Source organism: Carcharodon carcharias, chromosome 20 (assembly GCF_017639515.1).
Source record: "Carcharodon carcharias isolate sCarCar2 chromosome 20, sCarCar2.pri, whole genome shotgun sequence".
Lineage (NCBI taxonomy): Eukaryota > Metazoa > Chordata > Chondrichthyes > Lamniformes > Lamnidae > Carcharodon > Carcharodon carcharias.
The window spans coordinates 59702508-59726858 of record NC_054486.1 but is presented as its reverse complement, the minus strand read 5'-3'; the positions used below and the strand labels follow the sequence as shown (position 1 = coordinate 59726858).

Genomic DNA, 24351 nt, shown 5'->3' with positions numbered 1-24351 from the left:
TTGTGCCCAAGGCTGCAGACAGATCGAGAAGGACGAGGAGGGATAGTGCACCACGGTAAAGTCAGAGAATATCATTTGAGTGTTTGGTTAGAGCTGTTTCAATGCTATGGCAGGTGTGGAAACCTGTTTGGAGGGATTCAAAGATTCAAACGGTTGAAGGATGGATGGACATGGATTTGGGAGGCAACATGTTCAGTGATGCAGAGAGAGGTTGTTGATGGGCAGTGGCTTGCAAAGACTGAAGGTAGAAGGGTGGGTTATTTGGTTGAGGAATGGTGATGAAAAATTTGAAAGGGAAGGGGTCAATACTGAGAAGAGGTAACCATTTATATAACAGCGAACACGAAAATCAAGAAAGGAAGCTGGGAGATCAGCAGTAAAGAATTGGATCAAGGGACTAGGAGGTGGGTTTCATGGACATGAGCTTGGCTTTAATATATGGGGAGAGGAGAACGAAAAAGAAATGTATGATCTCAGGATTACAGCAGGAGAAAACCTGAAAAAAATCTAGCTTGATGGGCAAGGCAGGCATGGGGAAAGGTATGTAGCAGTAATAGCTAATAGATAGTCTCAATTCTAGTTGTCCATGAGATTGTTGCATATGTTGGAGGTGAGGAAGAACAATGTTAAGGAATTTAAGGAGATGATTGGCCAGTGATGAAATAAGCTACAGTTTAACTTTGCATTCCAGGATGATTCTGGAGTGGTCAGCAGTCTTGATATAATGAGAGCACTGCCTGATGGTGCTTGATGTGATCCAGCCAAATGCAGCAATAAATGGCTAACCCACTTGTAGATTCAAGTCTGCACCCCTTAGATTTGTATGACAGAGGGAGAGCAAGTCTGTCACTGGGAATAATGGAAAAGGTGGAAGGGTGAGGCGATGATTGAGCAGATCGATAATTGCAGAAGTATCATGGCAAACAGAGAACCAAAGGATTGACAGTTGGGTTTTTAAAAACGTCACTGTAAATCAATTGGCAAGTCTATTTTCCATGGGCAGATTCATAAAGAAGTGGGGTTGGAAGAGGGATGTCAGTCTCGAGTTAGACAAGGAATTGATCAGAGATAACCTTGTCTGTGACAGAGATTGGAATAGAGGAGGCCACTTTGTGGGAGTAGGTAGAGAACAAGGATTTTAAAAAGACATCACCACCACCATGGTGTTTTGATGGGAACTACTACCTTACGGAGGTTTCAGCAAGGGCCAAATTGTCACCACAAGCCAAGTATCCAACAGGACCAAGCTGTTAATGCAATCAAGTGCAATAAGGTCAGGATGACAAGTACGCTGCAAGTGAACATACATTCTGGAAGGAAATGCAGAAGGGGGCAATGATTGTTGATCCACCAGAGTTCGCTGGGACAGCAGTGGGAAGGCCAAATGTGATAGCAAGGAGCTTGGCAAAATTAGCCCCAGTAGCCTCTGGGGTTGACATGAGTTTGGGTGAGCAGGAACATAGTGGTCCTAGGTGGGGACAGCTGCATCCAGAATATGCTGACGGCTTATTGATTTGGAATATCCTGCCACTGTTTCACTTCCTGCTCCCACACTTAGCACTAGAGTTGCCCATGGGCCTATCCTTAGCCCATGACTACTTCTCATCAACTGGTTGTCCCCTCCGCGACATCATCCAAGAACAATGCCAGGTTCCACATGTATGCTGTTAACGACATTCACCCTACTCTCCCTCACCACCTTCCTATGTGATTCGCTAGGTATGACTGGATAGTCAGGAACAGAACAGTGGATGGTATTGTCAACTGTGTCAAAAGGCTGCAGGCAGGGAGAGGATTAAGATAGTTCACCAGTCACATATCAAAATCATAAATGACATTCTAAGAATCATTTCAGTGCTGACAGTGGTGTAAACCTTAGTGGATAGGCTCAAACTTGAGGTTGCAGGAAAGATGGGCACAAATTTGGGAGGGCAACATATTCAAGAGCTTGAGAGAGGAAAGGGAGGTTGGAAATGGTGTAGTTTACAAAGGTGGAAAGGATATGGGTTGGTTTTGGAGACAGGTGATGACAGCAAATTTGAAGGACAGTATCCAAGAGGGAACTATTATCATCAACCAATACTGTTATTCATTCCAAATTTCCAGCATCCACTACATTTTGCTTTTGTATCAGCTGACACAATGGCCAAGAAGTAAAGTTGATCACAAATCTGGTGAGAATTGGGTCAAGGGAACAGGACATGGGTCACATGAGCACAGAGGTTAAGAGGGGAAATAGAAGAGAAATAGAGAAAGATGCAAGAGCGTTTGGTAATTGCTGCTACATGCCATCCCACTTATTGGATATTTAAGAGGGTTAGAAACAAGCATGAGCATGAATTTATATTTCCCATTGCAACAGAAACACAAAACTAAATGATCAAGGAACATTAAAAAAATGTGAAGTATTTTAGAAATGCATAAACAAAAGAAAAGTCAGGATAGTGAGAGGTCCATAAAATTAAATGCACATGATAAACTGGCAGGTAATAATAGTGAAATGGGAGAAATATTTACTAGTTACTTTGCCTCACTATTCACCCCAGCCAGTGTGGCCATGATATTAGAAGAGATTAAAAAATACAAGAGGGAATAATTGATAAACTAATCAAACTTCTAGGATAACACTCATGGTCCAGTGCAATTACATCCACATATGTTAAAGAAAGTTATGAGAGATCTCGCAGCAGCTTTATAACAGAAAGAATGACATATATTTAACAGAATCAGAGAATTGTTACGATGCTGGAGGGGGCCATTCGGCCTATTGTGTCTGCACTGGCTCTCCAAATGAGCAATTCACTTCGTGCCATTCTCCCACCTTCTCCCTAAAACGCTGCACATTCTTCCTTTTTAGGTAACAGCCTAATTCCCTTTTGAATGCTTCAATTAAACCTACCTCCACTACACTCAGGCAGTGCATTCCAGATCTTAACCACTCACTGCTTGAAAAGGTTTTTTCTCATATCACTTTCGCCAATTATTTTAAAATTGGTGCCTTCATTCTTGATCCTTTCACGAGTGGGAACAGTTTCTCCCTATGTATTCTGTCCTGATCCCTCGTGATTTTGATCTTGTCGATCAAATCTCATCTTGGCCTTCTTTCCTCCAAGGGAAACAGTCCTAACTTCGCCAATCTATCTTCATAACTGAAGTTCCTCATCCCTGGAACCATTTTCATGAATCTTTTCTACACCCTAACGCCTTTATGTCATTCCTAAAAAGTGGCGCCCACAACTGGATGCAATGCTCCAGATGGCACGAACTCGTGTCCTATACAAGTTCAATATAACTTCCATGCTTCTGTACTCTTGCCTCCTAAGCCGAGGGTATTGTATGCTTTATTAGCCGCTTTCTCAACCTGTCCTGCCACCTTCAATGTCTTATGTACATATACACCCATGTCCCTTTGTTTCTGTACCCCATTCAGAGTTGAACCTCTTTTTATCATCTCTCCATATTCTTAACAATCGCTTCACATTTCTCTGCATTGAACTTCATGTGCCATCTGTCCACCCATTCCACCCACCTGTCTATGTCCTTAAGATGTACACTATCCTCCTCACAGTTCATAATACTTCCAAGTTTCATAACATCCACAAACTTTGAAACTGTGGCCTGTACACCAAGGTTTAGATCATAAATGCATTATCAAGAAAAGCAAGAGTCCCTGGAGAACTCCTCTACAAACCTTCCACTTGCCCAAAAAAAAATCCATTAACTGCTACTCTCTTTTCCCTGTCACTCGGTCAATTTCACATCCAAGTTGCGACTGTCCATTTTATTCCATGAGATATAACTTTGCTCACATGTCGTGTGGCACTAGATCAAATGCCTTTTGGAAGTCGTGTACACCACATCAACAGCATTGTCTTCATCAACCTTCTGTGTTACCTCTTCAAAAGATTCTAGCAAGTTAGTCAACTTGACTTTCCCTTAAGAAATCCATGCTGACTTTCCTTAATTAAACCGCTATTAATTTTGTCCTGAAACATTATAGTGCCTTGGATAGTCATTAGATGACTCAAAGTGCTGTACAGCCAATGAAATACCTCCAATGTATAGTCACCTGCAATATAGGAAATGCGGTAGCCAATTTGCACTCAGCAAGCTTCCACAAATGATTAGTATGATATTGCTATTTGTGATGTGACTGAGTGATAAATATGAGGGCATCAGGGATAACTCTCCTGCTCTTCATCTTTTACATCCACTGGAGCAGGCAGATGGGGCCTCCGTTTAACTTCTCATCTGAAAGATGGTACCTGACAGTGCAGTACTCCCTCAGTTCTGCACTGGAGTGCCAACACAAATTTGTGTTCAAGGCCTGGAATGGGACTTGAACCCAGATCCTTGAGATGTGGGGAGAGAGTGCTACCAATTGAATGATGGCTGACAAAAAAATATATATATTTAAAAGGGACAAGAACAAATCCAAGGAATATAGACCAATCAGGTTAATGTTGGTCACGGGAAAGGTAATGGAATCTTTCCTCAAAGTAGTAATAGAAAAACATTTAGAAACTGGAAACAGAGGAGTCAGCACATATTACAAAAGGGAAGGTCATGCTTAACCAGCCTTATTAAATTCTTTGAAATAACTGAAGATGGATGTTACCTTCTTTAATATTTTGGGAACATGGTAGTATTCCGTAAAGGTGGCTATGTGTGTGTCCATGGGTAATTAAACTGGGGGAAGGTTAGTAAAGACAAATTGCCTGTAGGCACTGAGAGATGAAAGGTAAAGGTGCGAGATACATGCATCTGTAATGAGGCGTTATAGTGAAGCTGGCATTACAAGTAAATAAATTGGGTTTTAAAATTTTCATTGAGAGATAGATAAGGGCTTGACTTTTCAGCTGCTACATTTCAGAGGCAGTTTAAGGGACTTTTACAACTCAAAGATTTATAGGTAAACAAGGGACGGTGATGACCTGTGGTGCAATTTTACTCTTGTACGTATAAGTTTTCCTTCTTGTTAAGAAATCTTTTAATTTTAAAATCCTAAAAGTGTTACTGGGATTCTACGCTTATGGGATCAATCGTTTTAAAATGTAAAAAAGTTATGGTCAAAGTTTCCCTCTGGGTTTGGCTTGCTCAGCGTATAACATTGGCTGTTGTCGTAACATAACAGAAAATAAATAAGGGGAATGGAGTAGATGTAATATATTTGGATTTTCAAAAGGTCTGAGATTAAGGTACCACATAGTATATTCACAATTAATGTCACAGCATGTGGAATCAGGTGATAAGCAGCAGAATGGATAGCAATTTGGCTACAAAAGGAGAAGGGGTAAAGGTAGATACTCAGACTGGCATGAAGTAAGAAGAGATGTTCTTCAAGTATCGGCACTGGGACCACTGTTGTTCACCCTTTACATACTAAACTATATCAATTTGGAAGTACAATTTCCAAATTTTCAGAAGGCACTAAATTGGGAGGTATAGTTAATACTGAGAACAACTGTAACAAAATACAAGACAACATTAATAAACTTGAAGAATAAGTGTGTAATTGGCAAATGAATTTCAATATTGGCATGTGAGGTTGTGTATCTTGGTAGCCAAGAGTCAGATGGCCAAATACTCCTTAGAAAGTGAGTTTAGATGGGGTAGAGACGCAAAAGTATCTAACGGTGCAGTTACAAATCAGGAACGTAGAGAGCTTGATAAAGCCATAAGGCAGCAAACAAGCTACTAGTACTCATTTCTTGAAGTATAGAACTGAAAAGCAGAAAAAGACCACACCTGAAGTATGAGAACAGTTCTAGTCTCCAAATTAACAAAGAAACAGGAGCATGAGTAGGTCAATCGGCCCTTTGAACCTGCTCCACCAGTCAATATCATGGCTGATCCCCTATCTCAAAGCCATACTCCCACTTTCCCTTCCATACTCCTTGATGCCTTTAGAGTCTAGAAATCTATTTCCTTCTTAAATATATTCAGTGACTTGGTCTCCACAGCCCTCTCTGGTAGTAGGGTCACCACCCTCTGAGTGAAGAAGTTTCTCCTCACTTCAGTCCTAAATGGCCTGCCTCATATCCTGAGACTGTGACTCCCTTGTTCTGGCTGGGGCTTCTAAAGGAAACATCATTCCTGAATCCAGGCTGAACAGCTCTGTCAGAATTTTATACGTTTCAAAGAGATCCCCTCTCATTCTTCTAAACTCCAGTGAATATAGTTGATCCAATTTCTCCTCATATGACAGTTTTGCCATCCTAAGAATCAGTCAGGTGAACCTTGGCTGCACTCCCTCTATGGCAAGTATATCCTTTCTTAGGTCAGGAGACCAAAACTGTACACAATAAATACTCCAGGTGTGGTCACACCAAAGCACTGCACAGCTGCAGTAAGACATCTTTGCTCCTGCACTCAAACCCTCTCACAATGAAGGCCAACATACCATTTCCCTTCTCAACTGCTTGCTGCACCTGCATGCTTGCTTTCAGTGATAGGTGTAGAAGGACACCCAGGTCCCTTTGTACCTCAACATTTCCCAATCTATCTCCATTTAAATAATATTCTGCCATTTGGTTTTCCTACTGAAGTGGATAACTTCACACTTATCCACATAATACTGTGTCTGCCATGTATTTGTCCACTCAACTGTCTAAAATCGCCCTGAAGCCTCTTAACATCCTCCTCACCAAGTTGTGTCATCAGAAAGCTAGGAAATACATTACATTTGGTTCCCTCATCCAAATCATTGATATATATTATGAATAGCTGGGACCCAAACATTGATCCCTGCGGTACCCCACCAGTCACCACCTGCCACTCTGAAAAAGACCCATTTATTCCTACTCTTCTTCCTGTCTGTTAACCAATTCTCAATCTCTGCCAATATATTACCCCCAATCCCATGTGCTTTAATTTTACACACTAACCTCTTATCCATCAAAAGCTTTCTGAAAATCCAAATACATCACATTCACTGGTTCTCCCTTATCTACTCTGCTAGTTAGGTCCTCAAAAAATTCCAGTAGGTTTATCAAACATGATTTCCCTTTCATAAATCCATGCTGACTTTGACTAATTCCACTGATATTTTCCAAGTGTCCTGTTATCACATCCTTTATAATATACGCTAGTATTTTCCCTACTGATGTTAGGCTAACTGGTCTGCAAGTCACTGTTTGGCCCTTCTTTTTGCCACCCTCCAATCTGCTGGGACTGTTCCAGAACCAACGGAATTTTGGAAGATGACAACCAATGCACCCGCTATTTCCGTGGCCACCTCCTTTAGTATTATAAGCAATTAAAGGCACTGGAGAAGGTGTAAAAAGAAATCTACAAGTTTGACGCAAAAAAACGGAGAGATTAAACCTATCAGAAAAGATTGAACACGATGGGCCTCTCTTCTCTATAAAACAGATGGCTGAGGAGTGATCCAATAGCAGTCATTAAGATTATGAATAGGTTTAAATAGGGTAGACACAGAAGGTATTTTCACTTGTGGGGAAGATCAGAATTAGAAGCCATAGATATATTGATAGTCACGTACAAGCCATTAGAGTAAAGAAGTTTCTCTTGAATTCCAAGTGTGGTTAGAATGTCGAACTCTACCACAAGGAGTAGTGAGACAAATAGCTGCTTTTAAAAAGGTAGAAAAACACAGAAGGGAGAAAGGAATAGAAGGATATGTTGACAGGGGCAAATAAGTTATGGTTAGAACAGGCATTATGTGTAATTCCCTGTGAGACCCCCTGCCCCCACCCCCTGTTTAGGATTTCCTCATGCCCAGATATTTAAGCAAAAGCATAGGAATGCTTCCTAATGCTATTTACTCAGGATCACAGAAAAGCACCTTTGACCTCAACAGTGGAAGTTTCCATCTCCCAAACTAACCATCCTATATCAGGTATGCACTGAGCACATACCCACAAGTTATACAAGAAAGGTACACGCCGAGTTCCCCCTCACTAATCTGGGTTGATTTCAAATACAAATATGAGTGGCATTAAAGTCACTATCCAGTTTCCTCTACAATTTAGATATTAAACAAATTTTAAATAACTAAGTTATAACATTCCTCTTATCCCACCTCCTGCATTTAAATAATCACCAAAATTACAAGTGGGCAGGAACATGGCTGCAGACTACTCCGTTCACTTAATTTAAAAGAATGGCACTGGCAGATGGTTGCTATTATAGGTTTACAGACTGATGATAGAATCCGAAAAGCACTGATCTTAAACTGATTAATAAATGCACCTTGAAAGTAGCATGGGTAATTGGACCCCTTTCGCTCTTTGATGAGCGTATAGCTGGCAAGGCTAGCATTTATTGCCCATCCCTAAATGCCCTTGTGGCGGTGAGCCACTTTCTTGATTAGAACAAATGGATCTTGGATACTGTAAGTGACTGGTTCATAGCTGGGAATAGGCAGGAACTATAAGGAAGCTGTCCTGAATTTTTTTCAATTAACATAGTGGCATCAACAGCTGTTTGTCATAATGACACATTTGGTTCAAGAAAAATTTGTTGGAATTCAGATGTGTTGCTGAAATAATTTCTCTCCTCTTTCTAACTGCATCATTACCATTTTTTAGTAAAGAATGATGGGTTTAATTTTGTAAACTTTACCAAACATCCAGCAGAAAGTTTCTGACTTCATGTTTAGCAGTTGCGTAAATAAGTAGCTACATTTACATGGTTGCTGAGCAAGGGAGGGCACAAAGCACAAATTGTCAGCTTCCAAAAAAATGTTGTCTTACGACTTATTTAGCATGTATGTAGTAGAATCACATGGCATCACTCAGGGGGAGGCGGAAGCTACATAATGCGTTACCAGGATCAACGATTTATGGCTGAATGTGAACTAGTTGCATGCTATCCTTGGATTCACAATATTTATGGAACAAATCTAACAGCTTGACCGTTTCCCTTGAAAGCCATAAATGGTCATCCCAATTATATTTCTTTACTGATGTAGCTCCTATTTTTTAAAAGCCCAGGATACAACATGGTTGGGAGAATGTTTGCAGATCCATATAGATAGCAGCTTTATATGGCAATAGTTAACATAGGGATCCTTGCTCTGGTGGAACTGGCTGGTGCTACTGTACTCTAGCAGTACTGTGATAAGGATGGATGTTTTGTGGCTCCTTTGGAAAGGGTGGGTGAGAGAAGGTAATGATTCTTAGGGCAGGAGCAAAGCAAAGAATCAGGAATTGGAAGGCATATCCAATTGGGGCAAATGGAGTGAGATGATGGAGAATAAAGGCTGTAAGCATTTTTGTTGCCTTCAGGTTTGGGAAAGTCTGTTATTTGAAGATTTTGGACTTCAGATGCTTCCTCAAAATGATAGGGACCTGACAACAGAACTGTACTTTCACATCTCAAACTGCATTCCAATCCCTTACCAGGATTTGGGTCTTATGGTGCATCAGGGACTTCTTCATAACTTTGGGAAGGTGTTACCTTGTAAATGTGAATAGCAGACAGTTCGTGGTTAGGACCAGGAATTAAGTTTTGAAGTATGGAGGTTCATATCATGTTGAATTGGGGGAAGAGGTGGTGAACAAAGGCTACCTTGGCTGTGAGAGATGTTTGGCAGTCTGCAAGCTTTGGGGTTGAAAAAATAAAAGCCACGCAAGCAAACATAGGCAGAATTCAGTGGAGATTTGGATAGAGAGAAGAAATAATGCTGTGACTTTGGAACTGAAAAAATAGAACAGGGAAAGGAAAACAATGTGATAAATTAACAGACCTTTAGTAAAACATGGTTAAGGAAAAACAAAACAAAGTCATGAGTCATACCTAGGAATGCATTGTGATCCATCCTTGCTAATGTTAAAGTATATGTGAAGATTACAGATATAAAAACAGAAAATGCTGGAAAAGCTCAGCAGGTCTGGCAGTATCTGTGGAGAAAGAAACAGAGTTAACGTTTCAAGTCCGTACGACTTCTTCACTGTGAAGATTAGTATCTTGGCACCAACCAATTGGGGAGTTCAGCTAAGAAAACTGAAAAAGACTGACTGATTTGCATTTATAATAGCATCTTTCATGATGGCAAGTTATCCTAAAGCACTTTACAGCCAATGAATTTTTTTTTGAGTGCATTCACTGTTGCAATGCAGAAAACATGAGTCAATTTTCACACAGCAAGCTCCCACAACAGCAATGTGATAAATAACTAGATAATCTGTTTTGTTAACACAAAATTTGAATATTGCTGCAAAGAGAGAGACATGTTGGCAAAGCTGTCCGCCTTTCACTCATCAGGACTAGCTCCAGAATGCTCAATTTCAAATGATCACAACAATTTGTACCACAGGAGAAAATGGTGTCGACTTGCCAACCAATCAGCACCCTTTTTTCCTGTAGCATAAATTGTTGTGATCATTTGAAATTGGGCATTCTTGGGTTTGTCCTCATGACTGCAAGATGGAAAGCTTTGGCTACATGTCTCTCTTTTCAGCAATATTCATTATCTGTTTTCCATGTTGAGGGATAAATATTGGCCTGGACATCGGGAATAAGTCCTCTGCTCATTTGAAATATTGCCTTGAAATCTTTTGCATCCACCTGACAGGTCCAAAAGGCTTCAGTTTTACATCCCATCCAAAGGATGGGTGGTAGTACTGCACTGCCTCAAAACTAGACTGATGAAAATCTAAACAGTTTTAATAAGTGCTATGGATCTGGCACAGCATTGTTCATGGGAAGCTGGATGATGTATTTGTGAGGGAGGGTTGAGAGATTTAATGGAGAATGCATTATTGTGTATATTTAAGGTGTATGGAATAGAGGAAATGGTTGTAAAAGATATCAATGCATAATAGGTCAGTTGATGGAGACAAATTAAAACGGAAATAGCTGGAGAGATTAAATTCTCTATTGTCCAAGTTCAAAAAGACTGTGAATCTTTGAAATTTTCCACCCAAGAGCTGTGGATGCTCAGTCATTGAACGTGTTCAAGACAGAGGTCAATAGATTTTTTTTTTAGGTACTAAAAGAATTAAGGGGCATGGGGATAGCGCAAGCGGGTGGAGATAGATCAACCTGTGGAGCAGGCTCGAAGGGTCAAATGACCCGTTCCTGTTCATATTTCCTATGTTCTTATGTTATGTATTTGTAGAGATTTATAAAAGGAAATAAGTTATAACTTTAATTAATATAAAATTATATAATCTTTGCATCCAGTAAACATTGTATTACATGGTAAATATAGAGGAAAATTGTTCTTCCCTAAAAATTGAGTTTCTAACACAACTCAATGCCAATTTGATTACAAGGCTCACACAAAATGAGATAAAGCACAGGGTAATCTGTTTTAGTGATGTTGCTGAGAGATAAATGCTGGCCAGGACACAGGGGAAACTCACCTCCTCCTCTTTCAGCACTACCTTGGGATCTTCTATGTGCACCTGAGGGAGAAGGGGCCCCTGTTTAACCTTAGTATGTATTCTTCACACATAATTATCTTGCAACAATAAGTCACTGTACACAATGTATTTAAATATATTATTTCACATGAATTTACTTCAACTCAAGATTTCTTTTTATAAAATTCTACATGCTGTCTTAAATTTGGATTTTCCTTTCATAATATTCCAAGTGCTGGTGATTTGTTATGAGAAAATAAAGTTCCTGATATTCCTAGATTTGCTTTTCACCACTTGAAACAAAACCCTTAACCTGTCCTACTTTAATTAGATTGTGAAATTATGACAAAGTATACCATTACACTAGATTTTAAATCCTGTTTGGTTCTACAATTGTTCAAAATGAAAATCTGAGTCATTAAACTGGGAATCTCAAGACATCTCTGCAAGGTAGGAGTGCATTGGAACATTCACCACCTGTCCGGATGAGTGGAGATCTACCACCACCAAAGCAGCTCAAAATTATTCAGGACAAAACAGTCTGTTTGATGGGCAGCTGATCCGCACTGGCTTTAAAACATATTTCTTCTACCACTTGTGTACCATCTCAACATACCATCTCTTCTTCAGGGGCACTGCCCAAAATAGCAACCACGCCAAAAGACGAATGATTTTCATTTATATAGTGCTTTTAACAACCTCAGAATATCCCAAAGTACAGCCAGAGAAGTAATTATAAAGTAACTTTTGAAGTAAAGTAGGAAATGCAGCAATCTGTTTTAGTGATGTCAGTTGATTGACAAATATTTGACAAGAACACCCTTACTTCAAAAATAGTATCATGGGATCTTTTATGCACACAAGGGGGATGCTGTGGGAGATCTAGTAGCTTGCATTAAAAGTTTTCCATTTGTTCAAAGTTGGCAACATTTTCCATTCTATCATGTCTAGGTAATAGAAATTGTGTATATAAACTCAGCATGCTGTAATTACACTCTAAAGAGATAGAGTGCCAGCATCGGCAAGAGTGATGGGACAAGAGGAGAAAATGTGCCTATTTTTCTCTTAACAGAACCAGAGGGATTGAGACTTTCGAAAGGAAGACGCAGGGGCAAAATTTCAGCTCCATCGTAAGATCTGGTAACAGTCACCTACTGCAAAAGTAAGAAACCTTGCCTCTGTATTAAAGGGAAATCACAAGCTTATAACATGCATGTGTACAGTCCTTTCACCTCTTGGTTTTTTATCAAGTCCAGCTAGATGGATTGAAAGCTCCCTTCCTCTCCTCGCCATCTAAGAGACAATTCTTTTAATCAAAATGCAGGCCCTGTGTTTAGAGGGCCACAGCACAAGACAACTTTTAGCTGCATTTTAAGATTAAGATAAAGTTAGAAAGGCAAATAGTGTGCTAACCTTTATTGCAAGAGGATATGAGTGCAGGAGTAAAGAAGTCTTGCTGCAATTGTATACAGCCTTGGTGAGCCCATACCTGGAGTATTGTGTACAGCTTTGGTCTCCTTATCTAAGGAACAACACACATGCAATAGAGGGATCGCAACAAAGGTTAACCAGACTGATTCCTGAGATGTCAGGAATGTCCAATGTAGAGAGATTGAGGAGACTGGGCCTATATTTTCTCTAGAGTTAAGAAGGATGAGAGGTAATCTCATTGAAGCATTTAAAAGTCTTACAGGGCAGATGTAGGAAGGATGTTTTCCCTGGCTGAGGGGACAGAAGTAGGTCATTTTGGAGATGAGATGGAATTTCTTAACTCAGAATGGTAAATCTTGGGCTGTGGAAGCTCAGCCATTGAATATGTTCAAGACAGAAATCAACACATTTCTAGATATTATCAAGGAATATGGGGATAGACTGGGAAAGTGGCAATGAGCTACATTGGTATTGACAGCATGTTAGTCTTTCCGAAAGGCGTACTATTTTAACAACTAATATAAGCACACAAGGAAGATACAGATGCACCGCCAGAGTACAAAACATTAAGTTTCTTAATACATTCACTGGAAATGCAGAGCCTAAGGTCGTTTTACGGCATTTAAAGGCGTTTTGTAAATGTAAGTTTCTGTTATCTCCACCGTGAGTAGGTAATTACAAGTAAGATTTTATAATCTACTGGTCTTTCGAGTGCTGCAAAGTTTCTGCGCCCTACAGTAGTAACAACTCTACAGATTGACAGTACAAAGCCCCTCGCGCATGCCGCGTGCACACTATTTACAGCCGCAGCTGTTTCCGGGTACGTAACAGCTCCATGACGCACTAACAGCTAAAGACGCCATTGAACCGAACCAACTCCCCAATGACGAGAACAGAAATAGCCTTCATTTGACCTTTTATTTTCACTGTCTGAAACATTTTTCACACTCCGTAACAATCCTAAAACTTACATTAGAAAGCATCCTAACGACCCCGATGAAAAAACGACGAAGAAGCCGCCAGATGGCAGTTAAAAGCAAAGAATTTCATGACCCACCTCATCCTCCTCGCGGTCGCTGCTGCTTCAACAGGACCTCAAACTGCAAAAATCGCCACCAAAATGGCGCCTGAGCACCTCTCCCATATGCGCCTGCGCACGGCTTGAGCGCCGTCTGAAGCAATAGAGCCTGCGCAGAAAGAGGGGGATGTGCTGCACCCTGGCCTAAGCCGCCGCTCGGGCCCGTTTCCATGTGACCGCGCAGCCAATCAGTGAACGGAGCGGCCGTCTTGCTCAACATTCAGCCAATCGGAGTTCGAGAAGGGCAGGCTGCTCAACAGCTTGTTATTTCGGTTTTCGCTGGGACCCGGGGAAGTGGACGTTATCGGTGGACGTGTGTGAGTATGCGGTTCCCCAATCTGCCCGGCTAACCCTTCACTTCTGTAGTTTTAGTGCAAAAAACAATCTGCCTTTAAATAGCATCGTGGGCGGAGGCTGGTTCGTTTTCGGTTATGAAGCTGAGGTGAATTCGCTGGAGCCCTTTTCCCCTCTTCTCTCGGTTTAAAGTGAACGTAGGTGGGCATTGAATGGCAGTCAGCTCCGACTTCTCCACTACCCGCCTGTTCACGCATTTTGCTGTTCCCCTTGGACCGGTAGTTCAATTAAGAACCCAGGTTTTTAATCTGTTGGGACAGTACGAAGGTGACTTGTATGTTTACAGTGGTTTCGTGCTTTTTTTTATTCATGTGCGGAACCTCGATCGTCGCGATTTTTGTTAAAGCGCCTTTAGATGTGAGGGGGGACGGGCTTGGAAGGCGGTCCGAGGTAGCAATGCTCTTTTTAACTTCGCCACTGTTTCCCATCGACCTGTTTTAAAGTATTGGCCTCACTTGCTTCTCTACAGATGGTGCGTTTGTACAATCGTTTCGAACTGCAAAGGAAAAGTGGGGGTAAACGAGCGATTTCTACTCGTAGGGAGGGTGTTGGAGGGGGAGGGTGCATTTGGCTGTCGATCTATGAGCGGAGAAGGCGACTGATTTGCCGGGACACCTCCATAATTGTACTACAGGATCTGAGCTTGTTGAACTGACATGGTGCAGAAAGCGAGAGAGCAATGGCGACGTGACACAGGATGGAGGAGCAAGCGGGAAGGGGCAGTTAAATTGTCCTCAAAATCCACACTCGGTTTCAATTGAACCGTCATTGATCTCCCAGTAATGTATTTATTAGATTGTTTAATAATTTCATGGGTGTGAACTTCGTAGCTTCCCCTTTATGGGACGAGTAGTGTAGAACGAGAGGAAAAACACGTTATTTACATTTTAGTATGTTGGAACCTTGTTTGATCGTACCTTTTCTTTAACTGCAGTGATCACAACTTCGAGCTGGAAGCACTCACGTAAATAGGACAACCGAAAATGAAGGTAAGTTGTTTGCATTGACTCCATTACTTCTTGACAATGTTTCTCTTTTTTGACGAGTTATGTTAACTACTTTTGTCCACAGTGGTAATGCTTGACCGTCTCAGATCGATTGTTCTTATTAAAATAGTTATTTGAACTGAGTAGGTCTAGTAGTAATAATGCTAGGAATACTGTTTGGAGCACTGTTGTGGTTAATTTCTAATGATAGATATTATACATAACCACCAATAACTGCCTTTTGAAATATAGACTAACGGATGAAACTTCTGAAAGTGTTTCAGAAGAAGCAAAATTATGAAGTACTAAAATGCACTTAGAATGAAAGAGGATACTGCAAGGGATAAAAGAAAATGGTGATTTTTTTGGAGAATCCCCTCAAACTTTATGCTAGATTGGGTAAGGTGCTGGAGGACTTCTTGTGCCTTTCAAACTGTACCCTTATGCCCCACAAATCTATCTTTTACAAATGTATCATTGAAAAAGCCCCATGTTTAATGAATGTTGTCACAATTGGAAACTGCAGAAAAACTCAAAACATTGTGCATTTGCCTAATAACGATTTTGAACTGTTTAATGGCCATTTGCATTGTCTTTTGGTATGTGTGCAATTTTTTTTGATAATTTTCAGCTGTAACAGCGTTCAACAAACTGATCTGTTTTAGTTTATTTGTTTGGTTGTAGGTTTCCAGTTGTAATTGCAGTCAGCAAATCGTGATCTGTTTCAGTTTATTCATTTGCTTGTAAGTAATAAAATAAATGTCAAATATATTGTTAGAAATATCAGTTGGCTAGGACATTAATTCTTTTAGTGTATAATAACTGTCCAGCTTAGACATGACTTGAGAAGTATTTGGGTTTTTACATAAGCATACTTGATGCTTGCTTTACACACCTGAAGAAGAACTTGCATTTGTATAGTGTCAACTTCAGGATGTTTCTAGCTGCTTGTCAGTCAACGAAGCACTTTGAATTGTAGCCACTGTTGTCATGTAGGGAAACAAGGCATTCAGTTTGCATATAGCAAGTTCCCTTAAAAACAGAAATGAGAAAAATGACTAAATAATATGTTTTAGTGCTGCTGTTTGAGGGATAAATATTAGCTAGAACATTTGGAGAATGCTTCTGCTCTTCTTTGTATAGTGAGACCTTTCATATCTACCTGAGGATAGATGGGGCCTCAGTTTAATGTCTCATCTGAAATTATAGCACTTAATCAGCTTTGCACTTAATAGAGGAAAGTATTTATTTTATTTAAGTGTAAGTCCATCTAAAATAACTAATATAAGTGACTTTCTCTTACCGGTAAGTAGTTACTTTTAAATATGGATATTTTGGCAACTGCTGGGGTGGTGTGAGAGTAAACACTATTGTAACATCGGACCTCAAGATTGGATTGCTACCAAATTTGACAGGTGATTTTTCTCTCAGCAATTACAAATCCTTTTGAAAATTGTTGTGCTGGAATTTGTTGGTTCAACATTGTTTTACTTGAGTATTATTTAAGAATACAGTATTCTCTTAATATGACTTCTTGTGATGTTTACTTAATTCAAGCTGCTGAGTAATTGCAAGCTTTTCATAGTAAAAAAAAACACTTTGAATTAAGAGGAGTAGATTGCACATTTCATATATTTTGAATACCAAATGAGTGGCTTAGCTAGAGAAATACTGCTCTTTTGGGCTCTTAATTAGAAATCCCATTTTGCTTAGGGAAGGAGCAAAATATGAATAACACATGCTCACCTTTGTCTTTTTGTTTATCAGCATGTATCATTGCATTATTGAAGTACTAAATTTTGACTAGATATAAATGGTTTGGTTCCAAGTAGTTAATATTAAAGTCTGTGATCTGGAAATGTATTGATGACTGTCTTGTTTCTGGCTGGGAAGAAGGTTATGTACTTGTTTTGAAACCATTTATCTACATGTGTGTTGTTTTTAAATACAAGTTTGCAAAGTACTGACAGGAAGAGGGAGTAGTGAAATCAATATGCTGTGTATGTGTGCAAAGGTGTTTCACTGATTCAAACTCCATAAGCGAATTAATCTCATTAGGCATTGGATTCCTTTTGATAATGGGTCAAATGATAACTGCAAGTGCTTGGTCTCAAAGAAGTGGTTGGTATTTTTGTTACCGGGAAAGGTAGCATAGTGATTGTGTTACTGGATTAGTAATCTACTGGCCTGGGATGAATAATCTGAAAGCTAGTATTGTATCTGTAATAGTGACATGTAACTACTGGATTGTCATTAAGAAAACTCACTTGGTTCACCAATCTGAGCCTGCTCTTTTTTACCTGTCTGGCTTATATGTGGTTCTAGACCCAATGTGGATGACTCTTAAATTCCTTCTGAAATGGCCAACATGGCACTCAGTAGTCAAGATGATGGTTCACCACCTTCTCAAGGGCAATTTGGGATGGGCAGTAAATTTTGGCCTTGCCAGCAATGCCCAGATCCTGAAATTGAGTAAACAAAAAATGTGTTTTGAAGATGGATTTACATTGTTGTGAAAGATCCACAAAAGTAGTGAGGCATATACAGTTTAATTACATTCCTTCGGAATCCACAAGGTATCTTGGTGCATATTCCCAAGACAATCAGATATTGGGTTAGCCCTTGGGCTAATACTGAAGCACTTACTCTTAGCAGCTCAAAATGCTTGACCATCAGCAGCTTCCTCCACTTGAGTCTTTCTTAAGTTATGTGTAAAATAAATAAAACTAAACGAAGCATAATGCAAATTTTAAAATAGTAAATATTGAATATGTTTGTTTCGAGGAAAGGGAGTGGAAAAAGATTTTTTTAAAGTGCATGCCAATATTGTAGTACTACAGTACTAAATCCACTTGTGATATTTGAGCCTAATTGGTGATTTCTCAATCCATGCATGTGAAGTAAAATTTGATGGATCAGTCAAAAAGCAAATGAGCATGCAGTAACAGAAGGGGGAAATTTATTTTTGGTCAAATAAGTGCTGTTTATGCATTTATGTTTCAAATATAAAAGCCAAGGTGTTAACAGCCTTTATTTGATACAATTTTATTGGAGGACATTTTTGAGTAGTTCTTAGTTTTCAACTTTAGAAATTACAGTTTGGATGCAAACATGGTTTTTACACAGCTTGTGGAGTGCCAGTTTTCACATTAATTCTGCTTTCCATTGTTAGTGTAAGTTTTGCTGCTATTTAGTCAAACTACCTTGACAGTTTTTTTTCTCAAGGAAAAAAAGACTAATCTTTTTCTCTTGTGTAATTAAAAAAGCACTTTTCGTTGGATTACAGACTGACACATGTTGTGTTACATTGAAACCAACCCATTTTGGCTGAGGGTGATTGCATGATTGTGATCACTTCTTGATTTCGTTAGAAGTTCCTTACACTTTTGAATCTAGCACTGAAAAATGACTTCTAAAGTTACCTTTCATTAATTTCTTCTTTTGGCTTTTATTTAGGTTTCTCTGAATGGCACATCAGTTCCCAAATGAGGAAATGAGCATTTTTTTCCCCCAAACCTCCAGAAATACATATTTAAACTAACTGTTCCAAATACGTCAAAAGGCAAGGTGGGGTTCACTCATCCACATTTTCATCTATCAGAGAAAGGTCATGCCTCTGGTCAGCAATTTTTCTGTAAATAGGAAATTTGAAAGATAAACCAGTGCCTTATGTTTCCATGCCACTGTCAATCAGTAAGCCAGGAAACTGAGCTGCCTTTCTTAAAAAAAAGTGAAATGACATCATCATTGAAGGTGAAATCCCTTCTTGCTTATAGTTATGTGTGATAGTGATTTCTCGGAGATTTACAGTGAAGCTGCTTGGTGGGGCACTTTGCCCACAAACAGGGAAGGAAGATGGAGAATCATTCCAGAGATCTGGAAACTGGCTACAACCTTTAGTTTACAATGTTTAATAATGCATGACATATATTGCAGAGATTATAACTGACTGAAATAAATAAATTGATAATATAGCAATTTTATCTGCAGAGCCAAATCTAAATTATCTTGTTTTTTAAATTAAACTTTAAACAAGTACACCAAAAACAAATAAGGGCAGCGAAGTATACTGTTATAAACATGGCTGATGGCTGTAATGATGCTCACAAACCTGGAATGCAAACAATCTTGGTAACAAATACAAATGTGTTAAATTCGATGAGGCAACGCTTATGGAAATTAACTACTTAGATGAGGTACTGTCACTAGGAGTTGCTAGCATAAATGAAGGAGGAGTCGTGGGGGTGGGGTGTAACCTCATCCTCCATTGGGGCAGCAGCATTTTATTTGTGTTGTATTTTGCATCTGCTGAGGTTTTCTTATTGTGGGTGAAATTAAGGAAAAATTATTTGTACGAGCTATTAAAGATCCAGGAATCACTAGTGATAGTTGAGGGAAAAATAACAGACTCTGAAAATCATGCGGGATAATCCAAGAATCTTTCTTGGCTTGGAATGTCTTTTTCTAGGATTCACGAGCAATACATCAGGAAAGTGGGCCAACCTGAAGGCTCTGTTTTAATTGGAAAGCATGCATAGCTCTTCTTGACTGGACAGTCTTTAGAGCATTTAGATCCAGACTAATCATGATGGTAGAAATATTTGGTGCATAGGTGTGGACATCAGTGAAGAACTGGAGGTGCATAAGTTGGCCAACTCTTGAGTCCAGTGGATCGCCAGTGCAAATTCTAGAAGGCTTGGGTTGGTGCGAAGGAATAGTAATCTCATTAACACGTTCCTATTTGGGTGGACCTATTGACTAGTCCAAGATATGCAAGAGAATATGTTCTGATTTGTCAGAGTTTTGCATTCTACTTCAGGGCCATGAATTAAAATTGAAGCAGATTTAATTGAGCACTGACCTTGGACCCATGCAACTGCTTTCCAGTGTGTGACAAACATCATCTGTTGTTGGCTTACTATATCGTTATATACACATTTAAAGTCCTGTTGACTTGTGATTAATTTAGGTACAACAGAATTGATGGTCCAGTTTTTTTAATCAAGCTTCAAAAAGTTTGTCTTTAAAAATCTTGTCAAAGTTTGTATAAATATTTGGTCACAGATTTGTATTCAGATGTCTAAACAAAATAGCTCAGGATTCTTCAGGTATAGATTGCTCATTGGTTTATTTTGCAGTCTATATAATCAGTAAAAATATGCTGCAATTATTTTGAAGTTATGAATTTCTGCTTACAGTTATTTGAAGTAATTATTTTGATTTATGTTCGGCTTAGATGAAGTTCGGTTTCGGTGTCCTACAGTTACAGGTAGAACCATCAACACTTGCAGACAAATATAATTTACTATATAAATGGAGGCGATAAACTAAACTGGAAGGAGCATCGGTGTTGCTGTAGGTAACTGGTTGAGCTTCTTGTAAACGGGATAGTTTAAAAAATATCTGGCAAACTTGAACAGTTAATCTGCATTTGTGAAGTGAAGATATTTGTGACAACAATTTCAAATTCAAATCCAATCTCAGCTCTTGAGTTTGGGCTACTGATGTAAACTCTAAAGGTTCATGTTATTGTCCTATGATTGTATTCTCAAGACTTATAACACCATCCTCTTCTTGGGCTAGCTAAAGACAAGCCTAATTTTTGTTTTCTCCACTACTGAAAGTCTCCGAAAACTTCCCTAGCCCTTCCACTTTAACTTCCAACTACAACAACTTGTATTTACATTTTATATAATAAAACATCCGAAGGCGCTTCACAGAGGCATAATGAAACCAAATATGACGCAGAACCATGTAAAGAAATGTTAGGTCAGCTGACCAATAACTTAATGAAACAGATAGGTTTTAAGGAGTGTTTCAGAAGGGAATTCCAGGGCTTAAGGCCCAGGCAACTGAAGGCATAACCCGTAATGGAGTGATTAAAGTCAGGGATGCTCAAGAGGTGGGAATTAGAAGAGCACAGATATCTTGGGGGTGGGGTGGCTGTGGGGTTGGATAAGATTAGAGAGACAGAACGAAGTCAAGCCAGAAAGCAATTTGCAAACAAGAATGAGAATTTTGAAGTTGAGGTGCTGTTTGACTGGGAGCCAGTATAGGTCAGCGAACACAGGAGTGATCAGTAAATGGTATTTGATGTGAGTTAGGTCAAGGGCAGCAAAGTATTGGATAACCGTAAGGTTTTGGAGGATAAAATGTGGAAGGCCAGGAGTATTTAAGAATAGCCAAGTATAGAGGTAACAAAGACATGTTACGAGGGTTTCAGCAGCAGAAGAACTGGGGCAGGGTAAAGGCGGGCCATGTTACAGAGGTGGAGTAGGTGATCTTAGTGATTTTGGATATATAGTTGAAAGTTCAACTTGGGGACAGATATGACACATTTCAGCCTCAGACAGTTGTCAGGGAGAGGGATGGAATCGGTGGTGCAGGAGTGCAGTTTATGGTGGATGGAACACAGTGGATTCTGTCTTCCCAATATTTTATGGCCAGGGTGGATTCTGTCTTCCCAAAGCTTGATTTGTACAAGTGAGATCATATGCCCTACTGTTACAGTCCTGTGTGCCCATCAGACCACCCCCCCTCCGGCTTCCTTGTGCTGAATCTTCATCTCCCTCTCATTTCCCTCCTGTTTCCCCTCATGCCTTCTCCAAGCTGAACTTGTCCATGGGGCCTGCCTCTCATTCTCTTGAGCTCCTTACCATTGAACACCTGACCTCCAATTTCCTTTCCCAACCTTAATCCTTAAAACGTTGTAATTGGTTTCCTTTCTTCAGGGACTGTCATCTCCTTTTCAAAGCTGTTGACAACACCCCAATCTGTCAAACAGAAAAAGCACTTGAGCTCAGTCTTTTCTCCCCTTTCCTGTCCATCTTCCCCGCAACTGCTGTTTGAATCTCTCCAAAGAGACATTCATATAAACATATGAACATACATAGAAAATAGGAGTAGAAGTAGGCCATTTGGCCCCTCGAGTCTGCTCTACCATTCAATAAGATTATGGCTGATCTGTTTGTGTTTCGAGTTCCACATTCTCATCTACCCTGATAACCTTTAATTCCCTTGCCTAACAAGAATCTATCTGTTCTAAAATTATTCAGTGACCCCACTTTCACTTTTTCTGAGGCAGAGTTGCAAAGTCACACTTTCAGGAGAAAAAAATTCTCCTCACCTCTGTCCTATAAGGGTGACCCCTAATTTTAAAACAGTGCCCCCTAGTTCTGGACTCACCCACAAGAGGAAACATTGTCAAGACCATTCAGGATCTTATATACTTCAGTCAAGTCACCCGTCACTCTTCTAGACTCCAATGGAAACAAGCCCAGCCTGTCCAACCTATCTCATTCCAGGTATCAACCTAGTAAACCTCCTCTGAACCGCCGCCAATGAATTTACATCCTTCCTTAAGTAAGGAGACCAAAACTGCACACAGTATTCGAGGTGCGGTCTCACCAATGCCCTGTATAACTGAAGCATAACATCCTTACTTTTATGTTCAATTCCTCTCGTAATAAAGGATAGCATCCCATTAGCCTTCTTGATTACATGCTGTACCTACGTACCAACTTTTTGTGACTCATGCATGAGAACACCTAGATCCCCGGCACCACAGAATTGTGCAGTCATTCTCCGTTTTTTTATTTTTCCTGCCAAAGTGAACAACCTCATATTTTCCCACGTTATACTCCATCTGCCAGATGTTTGCCCACTCACTCAACTTATGTATATCCGTCTGCAAACTCCTTATGTCTTATTTACAATGTACTTTCCTTGCTATCTTTGTGTCGGCTGCAAATTTAGCCACCATGCCTTCACTCTCCTCATCTGAGTCATTGATGTGAATTCTAAAAAGTTGAGGCCCCTGCACAGACCCCTGCGGGACCCTCCTAGTCACATCCTGCCAATCAGGCAAAGACCCATTTATGTATCCTCTGCTTTCTGCCAGCCAGCCAATCCTCTATCCAGTTTAATATGTTACCCCCTGCACCATGAGGTTTTATTTTCTGCAATAACCTTTAATGAGGCACCTTATCAAATGCCTTCTTGAAATCCAAGTACAGTATGTCTACAGGCTGCTCTTTATCCACAGCACATGTTACTCCTTCAAAGAACTCTAGTAAATTGGTTAAACAAAACCATGCTGACTCTTCCTGATTGCCTTCTGTTTTTCTAAGTGCCCATCTTTTTAATGAGCAACTCCAACACCTTCCCCACAACAGATGTCAAGCTAACTGGCCTATAGTTTCCTGTTTTCTGCCTCCCTCCCTTCTTGAATAGAGGGGTTATTTTGCTACTTTTCAGTCTGATGGAGCTTTCCAGAATTGAGAGAATTTTGGAAAATTAACACTGACACATCTACTACCTCATTAGCCACGTCTTTTAAGACCCTAGGATGAAGTCCATCTGGACCCGGAGACTCGTCAGTCCGCAGCTCCCAACAGTTTGCTCAGTATCGCTTTCTGAGTGATTGTAATTTCACTAAGTTCCTCTCTCCCTTCCACCTCCTGATTTACCGCTATTACTGGAATGTTTTTTATACCCTCTAAAGTGAAGACAGAAGCAAAATATTTGTCCATTTCATCTGCCATTTCCTTTTTATCTACTATTATTCATCTCTGCCACAACACTGAAACAGCACCAGTCCAAGGTACAGACGACAAGCTGTGTGATGTGATGGATTATCAACCGTTCTGCAACTTTGGACTCATTCAATCACACCATCCTCCACCTTGCATAGTCCAGCTCAGTGGGATTGTCCTCACTTAGCTCTACTTTTGCTTATCTGATTGAAGCTAGACTATCTCCAGCAGTGGCTCCTCTACCTGCTTTCACACTCTTGTCCCTACAGGCCCCGTAGAGTCTACACCTGGCTTAATTCAACAGCTCAGGCAGCATCTTTGGAGAGAAGCAGAGTTAATGTTTCAGGTTGAGTGACCTTTCATCAGAATCATTCTGATGAGAGGCTGTTTGACCTGAAGTGTTAACTCTGTTTCTCTCCACAGAAGCTGCCTGAACTGTTGAGTTTTTCCAGCATTCTTTTCAATTTCAGATTTCCAGCATCCACAGTATTTCGCTTTGCTATACCTGGCTTCTTCATTTAAACACTACTCAGCACCAATTCAGCTTCCATGCATAAGCTGAACAGCTGAAAAGTGTGAATGCTGACTACATCACCTGTGATCTCGCCACCTCAAATTTTGTACACTTAGCATCT

General features: G+C 40.0%; 1 protein-coding gene and 1 long non-coding RNA gene across 6 annotated transcripts in view; one reads left to right on the top strand and one right to left on the bottom strand.

The window, feature by feature from the left end:
- Positions 1-13898, bottom strand: part of LOC121292426 — a 64435-nt gene extending 50537 nt beyond the window's left edge. The window contains exon 1 of the long non-coding RNA XR_005946265.1: positions 13822-13898. This is a non-coding gene — a long non-coding RNA (uncharacterized LOC121292426). The remainder of the gene's footprint in view (positions 1-13821) is intronic.
- A 146-nt stretch (positions 13899-14044) lies between these two features.
- The window catches only part of arid4a (AT rich interactive domain 4A (RBP1-like)), a 119501-nt gene continuing 109194 nt past the window's right edge, over positions 14045-24351 (top strand). Inside the window, exons 1-2 of one of the 5 annotated variants that reach the window (XM_041214294.1) lie at positions 14045-14159; positions 15131-15185. In XM_041214294.1, the coding sequence (XP_041070228.1) occupies positions 15180-15185 (6 nt within the window). In that variant the 5' untranslated portion in view covers positions 14045-14159; positions 15131-15179. The other 4 variants (XM_041214296.1, XM_041214298.1, XM_041214299.1 and 1 more) reach the window with 4 other exon arrangements.